This window comes from Strix uralensis, chromosome 8, assembly GCF_047716275.1.
Source record: "Strix uralensis isolate ZFMK-TIS-50842 chromosome 8, bStrUra1, whole genome shotgun sequence".
NCBI lineage: Eukaryota > Metazoa > Chordata > Aves > Strigiformes > Strigidae > Strix > Strix uralensis.
Genome location: NC_133979.1, coordinates 7,259,358 through 7,270,198, shown reverse-complemented (window position 1 = coordinate 7,270,198; position 10,841 = coordinate 7,259,358). Strand labels below are relative to the sequence as shown.

Genomic DNA, 10,841 nt, shown 5'->3' with positions numbered 1-10,841 from the left:
TCTTTTTGGGCAAGAAGTTACTCAGTATATTTAAAAACCGTAAACCACTACACTTTGAGCACAGTTTGTGGCCTACCACTGACTGGGGACAGAATGACACATTTATGCTCAGCACTACCTTCTCTGCATGAAGTTAGCATTCAGCAAGTCTCTGTTTTTCAAATTAAGAATAATTAAGCTCTTACTCAAGTTACAGTTCTCAGTACATTTAATTATATATCACAGGAAAGCAGTTGTGTTAAACCCCTTATGTACCACCCCTTTTTTCCCAGACTTGCTTCAGGAGCAGGGACTGACAGGTTTATCTCCTGAACACTGCATTTATGGCTTAAGTATTTTCGCATTGCCCAGTGAGTGCTGACAACACAGAAAGTATGCCAAGTGAAATTATGGAAAGTCCTATTTAAAATTACTTCATAGTACAGCCTGATTCTTCTAGAGTATTTTCATATTATTTTGTAAAGTTCATGAACAGAAAAGCAGGTGTACTCTTCTCTCAAGTATTTTATGAGAAAGACAGACTGGCTGTGAGCAGCACATGCAATGACAATCAGCACGGCGAAAGCCAGGTATACTGACCCTATGACTCATTAAAGCTGCTCATCTTTCATCTCTTCTTTAAAACATAAATTAAAGCTGGTTTTATTATTATGGTTTCCTAATTACAGTTAAATGCAAGCATGCATACAAACAGGGAAGAGGAAAAAGTCTTACATCCTTTTTTTGCAGTTTTATTTTTCTTTTAAAAAGTTTTTTGGCACTACATAGTTCTGTAAAGAATAGAAGTGACAAATTTTTAAACACATGAAATCCCCTTCTAATTTTATTTTTTTAGAACAATATATATAAAGTCTGAAGCAACCAAAGTATGAATACAGCTAATAGAAAATAAAGAACTTAATTTTAGAAATTCTCTCTCTTTACAGTTTATCAAGATAAAACAAAACACAATTCCCCTTAAAAATAGGGTAATAAAATAGATGAAATTTGTATCACTCAGTTTTGTGATACCAGTAAAAACTATAGTTCATATCTATGTACAAATGATACAGTTTAAAAACAGTCTTAAATAATCTTGTATCTAAACATGTTGCATTAAGATTTTAAATCAGAACCTGAATTTTTTTCCTCCCCTCCCCCCACCCACCCACAATCCCGTTAAATTTCACTTTTTCTGTTGAATGTAATTCAGATTCAAGTGTGGGTGTCCTTGAGACAGAAGCGAGAACCGCTGGTTACTCTGCATCAGTGGACCAGCTAAAAGAAAATGGATTACAATTACTTCAGCAAATTAAATATATTTAACAGTGCTTGGCTATATTCAACGTATTAATCTTAGAATTAAAGCTATTTACTAGACTGACACAAATACTATCTGTACGACTAACCCATTTAATGGGACAAAATGCAGTATTACTTTAATCCTATCTCCAAAATTCCCTCACAATCATCAATACATGATTTTGCCGCATTACTTTAGTTATTTAAGAAAAATAATTTCAGGATTTTTAAATATGGGTCTCACTTGGAAACCTTGCTACAGCCAATAGATTAGATTTTGAAAAAAGGATCTAGTGCCAGTATCTCTCATTTTTGTACCAGGTGACCCAGCAACATGGTAACTGCAAAGCCTCCAAGTAAAATTTGGGCATAGTTCCTCTCTTAGTGGAGCCAAAGGTCTTTTTCCTACAGCGTTTCCCAATCCTGCCCGATGCTGAACACCTTTACCACTTGCTAGCATCACACAAGAGTTGAGATAAAGTCAGTCCTTCAAAGTACCCTGAATAACTGAACCTGATCTAACTTTGAAGTTAGTGCTGCCTTGACTGCAGATGGGTTGGACTAGATAACCACCTGACTTACTCTATGCTCTTGCAAGTTTTTAGCCTATGTAAGTCATTCCACAAGGCAAGGAACAAAAGCCAAATAAACTTAACTAGGACAAAAATTTCTTCATATTCTTAACATGTTCAGGGGCAAATCATCTTCACCTCTAATGAAGCAGAGGTGGCTCTAAGCAGCAGTGAAGGAGAAAGAGGCTAGAAGTGCAACAGACTGCAAATCGGCTGATTTCAGAATTTGATTTAACCCCTTCCCTCCCACAAAGATTTTCATCCATCCATACAGGAAGCTGAAGCGTTGATTTGACTCTTGGATTCATTATGGTTCCAGGGAGCCTACCAAGTGAAACATGATTCCTTGGCTTTTAAAGCCTTTGAGACAGTAAAGAGACATGTTGCATGAGCTGTTGATTCATATACTAGTTCTAGTACCTTGAGGGTAGAAAGGTTTGTTCGGTGGATAGCTGGCATTTCCCTGCTGCATGTAGTTCTGAGGCATATTGTAAGGCCACGCTCCTCGGAGGAGAGGAAAATGGGTAGGGGTCCCATGGTCCCAAGGGACAGAAGGAGGGTTCATTTTACCAAACTGTCCTTGGAAACCCTGATCTATTTTTCAATTGAAAGGGAAAAGCACATTGCAAGTTGAAATAATTAAACAGTAAGCCACAAATACAATTTACATCTTAAATAACAGTTTGCAGGGGACTTAATGCTATTAGTCTGATGTGCTACTCTCTTTTTTTTTTTTTAAATATACATCAATAAAAATTACCACCTAAATTACTTCGTTATTCACTATAATAAAATTTATTTGGGACGAAGACAGAGGATGAATCAGTATTAAAATCAAGACCTACAATTTCACTACTCCTATGTCATTCTCAAGATGAAAAATACAAGGTCTGAACAATGTTACTAATATCTGATCCCACACAGATATTCACTATCACCGACACAGCTGTGACGTGAAAGCTATTATGCTACTGCAAGAAATAATTCTCAGAGGTACACTGGAATTCCACTAATAGTTGTATGCTTAAGAAACTTGATATCTAGATCACCGACCAGCTTAAAATTGATTTTTAAAGAGAAAAATAAAAAATGTTGAAGTAAGTATGCAAACCATAAGCTATTCCATTTACAAATCCAGTACTAATGCAGCATTACGGATGAGAAATCAAGCATCCAAGGAGGCAGGACACACAACCAGTTGATGCCAAGTGCTGTATTACTAATCCTGCTCTTTTTGTTCATAGCTCCCAATTTTATAAGACACGGCAAAATTTAAAAACTTGATCAAAACTTGATCAATGTACATTTAATAATAAATTTAAGTAACTATCCATCTCAGTATATCAGTTTCCCTTCAGGCTCATTATAAAAAAAAAAAACCTTTCAGACAGACTTTCATTAAATAAAAGCAAGCCACACATTACGAAGAACAGTAACTTTTGTACACTAAAACATGAAGCACAGCTCTGGAGTATGCATGAAAAAAAGTTGTCTGTTCAAAACTTCTAATGATCCTACTTCTGATCAATTGTCTACTGAAAAGAAAGTAAAGTTGCTCCTTTCAAGTCAAGGTTATGTGAGCCAAGACAAAGTTTCAATGAAATTACTGTTCACAAGTTGTCCCAAGCAAGTAAGAAAGCAGGCTTCAAACAGAGAGCAGACAGCTCATCTCTACTGTGCGCCTACCCAGTGACCCCACCTTAGTGGCATAAGTCAAAAAGGAAACAAAACTGATTAAAATATGAAGAGGAAAAATACTAGGACTGGGAACTAGGAAAAGGAGTGTGACAAGATTGGAAATAGATGGAATTTGAGGGAAGGAGAAAAATAAATACTGTGACAGCACAAGAAAACTAGGAAGCTTTCTGTGCAGGCACAATGAGAGTGGAAGCAAACAGAGGGGAAAAGGAGAAAGACTGAAGACAGAGACTGACTACATGATGAGAAATGGGACTCATTAATGGAAAATGGAGCAGAAACTAGGATTTGGAGAGCCTGTCTAAAAGAAGGCGCTAAGAGGACTGGGTAAGAAGACTTGGATTGGAAGGAGCCGCTTCAGAAAAAGTCAGAGCTGGGGTGGACATGGAAGAGGGGACAGATGAGCCTGGGCAAAGAATTAAGATCAGAAATGGAGAGGTAGGGACAAAGCACACCGAAGTCACAGAAAACACACTGGTAGCAGTCTCTGTATCCTCTAAAATATATTCCCATCAAAGCTCTGAATAGAAAAACATGAACGTCCAGCATCTCAACAAATATCTGATGCTCATGGGTGAATTATACCTCATCCAACACTGTTGAATCAGTTGAAAATCTGTTGTTGCTGACAATCATCTTACTAGTGGAGAGAAATGCTGTGCAGGAGATTCAAAGTTTTCATCTCGTGATGAATAACTCCATCAGTATATTGTATGATGGATATATTTTTTAGATGTAGGAGGAGTTACACACTCAGAATAAATTAAAGACCATTATCATGATCTAAAAATCACAGTCAAAATTTAGGGGCTGCCACTGTTTATGTTGCACGGAAAACTGTATGGGCTTTAATTACTAGATACTGTTTTTCTCATCCTCAAACACCCAAATGGACTTGGCTTTGGTATGAGGCAAAAGGCTGTGCCCAACTTATCGCAGGGAAAATCTGAAGTATTTTCAGGAAACATCATCAAGATTATGGAAGTTAAATGTGGCAGGATAAACTGTAGGAAAAAAGAATGCATAACATTATGTTATATTGCACTAAATGCAAGGAAGCAACACTCAACTTGCATAACCATAATTCTGTCAGTCTCTAAGTTCACAGTTGCAGTCTCAGCGTTCATCTAATAAACTACGTAACAACATAAACGGAAACTGTACTTGTAAGCATAGAAACTGTACTTGTAAGCGTATTCACAGAAATGCGCTTTAGACTCAAACAATTATTAGACCATTTCTCAGTTGAATGCATGATTTCTCACGTTTTGCTCAGCTGTTAATGGCAGATAGGATCAATGCCTAAAAGTTACAATGATCCAACGTGCCTGATTTTTTTCCTATGAAAATGTTAAGACAGCGAAGGTAATGACTTAGTTTCTTAAGCATCGTATTTTTAACATAAAACAAGTTGAAAGAGTTAGCTGTTTCTGTAACACTTAACACTTGTACACAAAGTGCGAGAGGTTTGATACAACAGAGAAGAGTTACCTGAATTCCCCACAGTGCCATTGTTCACCAGTGAGTTTGGAGTCACAGGATTGTGCCAGTGTCCCTCATGAGAAGTGCTGGGGATTCCCATGGGCCTGGCAGCAGGTTGTGCAAAGATGATACTGGGATCATTCAAGCTTACACTGCTCTGGTTATTTGTGGTGCTGCTGCTGCCAGATCTCATAGAAAATGGAACATTTGTAGAATGAGGAGGGTTACCCGGTGCAGAGTGAATAACGGGCCCATGAATAGGCCAAGAAGTGTTGGGAAGCTGAATTTGGTGGTGATGGTGCATCTGAAGTAGTCCCAGGTTATGCAAGGTGGAATACTGACCTGGGGGAGATTGGGGAAAGTTAAACAAAGGCAGCTGCACCTGATGGGGTGGCTGAGCACCCTGCTGTGGTTGCGGAACGTGCTTAGACTGGGATATTGGTTGTGGCTGAGTCTGGTTAATGGAGGCTGGCTGAGAGGAATTCTGTGTAAATTGTTGAGGTTGTGGAGAGTAAGATGACTGATGCGAATCAGACTGGAGGGGAAAAAAAAGTATGTATTTCTGATTAGTTCACTAGCTATTTAATGGTGGTTTTCTTTAATAAGCACCCACTGCATTAGACTATTCATAAAAAAGGCAAAGCACTCCCCAGCAACACCCCAAATACTGCACCCAAGCTCCTCCTGCTGGTTTAAGTAAGTGCAGTTTGACTGACACTGATTTTCACCACCAGATTTTTTGATCTGTTAATGTGGCACATCCCATCATGAAAAATATCATTCTGAGCAAACATTAGCCCCAAGCTCTTCATTAGACTCATCACACATCTGCTGATGATTTTTAATCAGTGTCTTCCCCACCCTACTTATTTACAGCCCAGAATCTCATGAACTAATTACCTTACTTCTAAATAGAGTGGCTCTTATTACTACAGACACTTTAAGTAAGCTCCTAATATTTCTTTCATTTTTATTTAATCAAAAAAAAGAAATCAAAACTCCAAAAACCCAGTTTCAACCTCCATATCTTGAGTCAGGCCACAGCTAATGGCACAGAAACAGCAATTATTACAGCCTTTGCAGAGCTCTTACAAAGCTTTCCCTTTCACCAGCAGCAGAAAAATGCATGAGCTTGTTTCATCTGTTTGGTACTGCAATTAAGCAAAGGAGCACTTCAAGAACTGGGGTGGCTGGGAAAAAAGTTCCCCAGTTTATCTGCCAAAATCTATTACCAACATCTGGATTAAGCAAATCTGGTTTAAAGCACTGAAAGGAGATGGTGATGGCATAAGACAAGTATCTCAAAAGAGAAACTCAGATGACAGACAGCTACTTAAACCAGAGATGATTACTCCCCCTGGAGTTGCTTGTCTCCCTCCACAGATTATAGCAGACAGCTAAGCTTCAGGTAATTCAGCTGCTGTCAAACATCTGAAGTTAAAGGTCTCTGCAGCTTCTCACTATCCATGACTGCTCGCCTGTCTGTTTGAATTGGCAGACACTTTTCTTCAATAACCAGAGGTCTGCAGGACTTCCCCAAGCCAGCCTTTCACAGCACTCCTTAGAGCAGCATGCTGTGTGTCTTTGCCTGGGCAAAACCTGAAGCCCAGAAACTGGGATTGCTCCCTGCTGCTATTCCAACTGTTCCTGTATGAGTGCCTTCTATGCCTTTCTATCAAACAGGAAGAGAAGGCAAAACCTGAGATTTGAAAGATGACTAGTTAAATATTATAAAAACAGAGCGTGTACACTGACTACAGCCTTCCTGCAAACATGAAATCACCACAAGCATGCACTGGAGATGCCAGCAGTAGGAGAGGAGAAATGTTAAGCTCCAGCCTCTTGGTCTGCTTCCACACTCCTGCTTACCCTTTTATCTCCCTCTTGCTTCACTAACATTCCCCCTTCCCATTCTCCTCAAACAATCCCTGCATAGCACATATTCACTAAGAAATCCTGGCCAAATGAGAACCATGCAACACACAGAGTCCATGTGCATGATGTGCCTGACTGTGTGTGCACCCACATGTCCAGCTTCAATTTCCCAAGGAGAAATACAGGGCTCCTTAAAGGATACTCCTTTGTCATGTGACAGCATAGTGGCACTTCAGCCCTTCACTGAGATTGGGGCTGTATCAGTCCCTCCTTAACAGTATATTATTACAGTAAAAATGATGGCATAGTCTCTGCTAGTGGAGCAAACATTCCAATAAATGCCTGCTGATCAGTTAGGAAAAACTCTATACCTAACGTAGTAAACTGAACAAAGACCATTAGCGACCAGCAGCTCTGATTATTATGTTTGCTTACTCACCAGCTTCATTAGCAGGCACGCTTCTCACACTAATAGCTTAAAATTAATGGCTTCTCTATTCTGTACTCCAAAAACATTAAATGCCAACAGCTGTACTTGCTCAAATACCCTCTGCTACCCAGCTCTACTTAGAAGCTCGTTAAACATATTTTATAGAGTTCTATAGAGACTTGAACAAATTCTAGGAGAAAACTACTAAAACCTTCCCCACTGTTCTGTTCATGCATCTAGTGCGCTCTGGCAGACTTTTGCCCTGTGTATCACATCTGAATTGAAGTATGATTCACCTGTGTTCCCTGCCTGTTCATGACAGTCCCTTAAGACAGTTCGCTTAAACCAGGGAGAATCATGATAGTCATAAACCTAAGACTCCAGCACATTGTTAACAATGAACTATACTTTACTTCCCTTAGTAACTCCAGAACATTGCCAGAATAACTAAGCACAAAAGGCATCCTAGATTAAATTGCAAAGATGGTGAAGCTAGCCTTTCAGAATTGCAAGCTGTCTTATATGAAATTTGGCTATGTAGTTTCCATACTGAAAGACTGTAAATGCACTCCAAGAGACACTACATTATAAATCAAAGTCTCATTAACTGGCAGAGTGCAATGTTGTCATTATAAAGTCCAGAATCTGTTGAGAAAAAACTGTGCAAACCTGTTCCTAGCATAGCCCAGGAGTGCTCATTTGCTACAGCTTGCTTACTTCAGTACTATAGCTAATTGGAACTTACACATTCTGATGACTGTCTAGTGCGCAAGGGTCGTTCCACTTGCTGCTGACTCACAGATAGTAGCTGTGAATTTACCATGCTTCGGACCAACTGGGTGCCTAATCAAGGAACAAAAATGTTAATAAAAACCACAAGGTTACGGATGACATAATAATGAACACAGAACTGGGAGTCAGCGATACCTTAATTCTCAAGTGACACAGAGTAGGTAAATCACTTTAATCCCTCCTCTTCTTTAAGTGGAAAGCTTTCCCTCTGTTGCTAACAGCCAACACTAATAGGTATAGCAGCCAAACTCAAAATCTAATTCTCAGTAATACAAATTCTAGCATGAACAAAGCTCACTTTGCTATCAGGTGGGAGTGCTACCTTTATACAGGTTTCCACGCTATTGCTGTAAGCAGTGGGATTTTAAATAGCAACAGCAGAAACTTTTCAGCAAAGAAAGAAAGAAAGGAAAAAAAAGAAGAGTAAGGGATATCTGAATACAGATACAGAAAAGCAGCAACGATCTCTCTGAAGTTCATTTATGATTGCTTTCTCTACTTTTCAAGTACCACAGACACCTGAGGGCCTAATCTGAATGGGTTTGCAATTAGACTTGTCTCTAATTAGGAACAGTAATTTGAAAGCTGGATCTAGCTTCCCAATGCATCTGTATGCTTTTGGAAATGTTACTTTTAAGACCACTGTTTTTTGGTGAAAATACATTTACTCACCTCTCACAGATGACGGAGGGTTAGCTAAAATTTGAGAAACATTTGGAAGAGGAAATGCATTCAATTATTACTACTCCTAAATGCACCCATTGTGAGTGGAAGACAAATAATCCAATACCCTGACGCACACTATACTTACTGCTAGTACATTTTTACCACCCATGCAAATACTGTACTTCAGGAGGCATTACTCCCCTTGAAGAAAAGCAACACTTAAGACTAAAAGCTGTATTTGCAATGACTGAAATAATTAGTTGCAGAAATTTTTTGGTAAGATAATTACCAGGTCTGTATAGAAACCTAGAGAGAAGGGATCTCAGAACTTTCAAATTATACTCACAACACATAAACTAACTTACCTGGCACACTATTATTTCTCTGACGGGTTTGTTTGAATTCAGGACAATCTCTTCTAACATGACCCACATCTCCACAGATGAAACACCTTTTCTCTCTTGTTTCTCTATCATCTTCTTTCACTTCTTTTTCATCATCTTTCTCATTCTCCTTTTTCTTCAACCTGAATAATAAATTTTATTAGCAATTAGTGATCTTTAACATCTTTGTTGGTACATGGCAGTGGGATCGAGTGCACCCTCAGCAAGTTCACCGACAACACCGAGCTGTGTGGTACGGTCAACAGGCTGGAGGGAAGGGATGGCATCCAGAGGGACCTGGACTGGACAGGCTGGAGAGGTGGGCACGGGCAAACCTCATGAAGTTCAACAAGGCCAAGTGCAAGGTCCTGCCCATGGGTTGGGGCAATCCCAAGCACAAATACAGGCTGGGTGATGAGCGGGTTGAGAGCAGCCCTGAGAAGGACTTGGGGGTATTAGTGGATGGAAAACTGCCCATGAGCCAGCAATGTGCCCTCACAGCCCAGAAAGCCAACTGTGTCCTGGGCTGCATCAAGAGCAGTGTGGGCAGCAGGTCGAGGGAGGGGATTCTCCCCCTCTGCTCTACTCTCATGAGACCCCCCCTGCAGTGCTGTGTCCAGCTCTGGGGGCACCAACATCAGAAGGAGACGGACCTGCTTGAGTGGGTCCAGAAAAGGCCACAAAGATGATCAGGGGGCTGGAGCACCTCCCCTGTGAGGACAGGCTGAGAGAGTTGGGGGTGTTCAGCTGGAGAAGAGAAGGCTCCAGGGAGACCTTAGAGCAGCCTCCCAGTACTTAACGGTGGCTACAGGAAAGATGGGGAGAGACTCTTTATCAGGGGGTGCAGGTATGGGATGAAAGAGGGTAGATTTACATTAGACATTGGGAAGAAATTCTTTCTTGTGAGGGTGGTGAGACACTGGCACAGGTTGCCCAGAGAAGCTGTGGCTGCCCCCTCCCTGGAAGGGTTCAAGGCCAGGTTGGACGGGGCTTTGGGTAACCTGGTCTAGTGGAAGGTGTCCCTGCCCGTGGCAGAGGGGTTGGAACTAGACAATCTTTAAGGTCCTTTCCAACCCAAACCACTCTATGAATCTATGAATATCACAAAGCGCCCCCCCCCCCCCCAAAATCTCTGTAGAGTTGTTATACTGGTATGTTCAAAGGAAATGGTTACATAACCAACAGCTGTACCAGAATACAAATATTTTAGGAATCCCAGAAAAACACTTTCAGAATCTGTGCTCGTTAACAACCTGTTTGTATAAACTTAAAAGCTCCTCAGAATTGTCCAGAAGCTATTTGACTGTATTAGCGCAGAACTATACCCGCACTTAAGAAGGCTTAGCCTGCCAGTTACTTTGGGAGTAGTTCTATGCAACAATCCCACTGAGTCAGAATATGCCCAAATTAGCTGTATCTTGTAGATATAACCCCTCCCTGACTGGAGATGGCATATTTCTCTGTAAGAATATATTAGCATCCTGAGCCTAGACAGGATGTGAAAGAAAACACTGAAGCTCTTTCAAACACTCTACTAATACAACAAAGAGGAGAAGAACCAGTGATCAAGCAGCAAGACAAGAAATAAAGCTCTTTTTCCACATGATAGCTGCAGGATTGTTAGATATTAATACTATTTTGTGAGCTGTATATATGATTTGA

At 40.3% G+C, this 10,841-nt stretch overlaps 1 protein-coding gene across 6 annotated transcripts in view; it reads right to left on the bottom strand.

The window, feature by feature from the left end:
• Positions 1-710: 710 nt before the first annotated feature.
• TUT4 (terminal uridylyl transferase 4) overlaps positions 711-10,841 on the bottom strand; it is a 51,882-nt gene continuing 41,751 nt past the window's right edge. For 4 of the 6 annotated variants that reach the window (XM_074876041.1, XM_074876038.1, XM_074876039.1 and 1 more), the window contains 5 exons: positions 9,162-9,322; positions 8,084-8,181; positions 5,043-5,568; positions 2,274-2,447; positions 711-1,257 (listed from right to left, as the gene is read on the bottom strand). In XM_074876041.1, coding sequence (XP_074732142.1) covers positions 1,166-1,257; positions 2,274-2,447; positions 5,043-5,568; positions 8,084-8,181; positions 9,162-9,322 — 1,051 coding nt within the window. In that variant the 3' untranslated portion in view covers positions 711-1,165. Of the gene's footprint in view, positions 1,258-2,273; positions 2,448-2,629; positions 4,556-5,042; positions 5,569-8,083; positions 8,182-9,161; positions 9,323-10,841 lie in introns of those variants that run through there. The other 2 variants (XM_074876042.1, XM_074876043.1) reach the window with 2 other exon arrangements.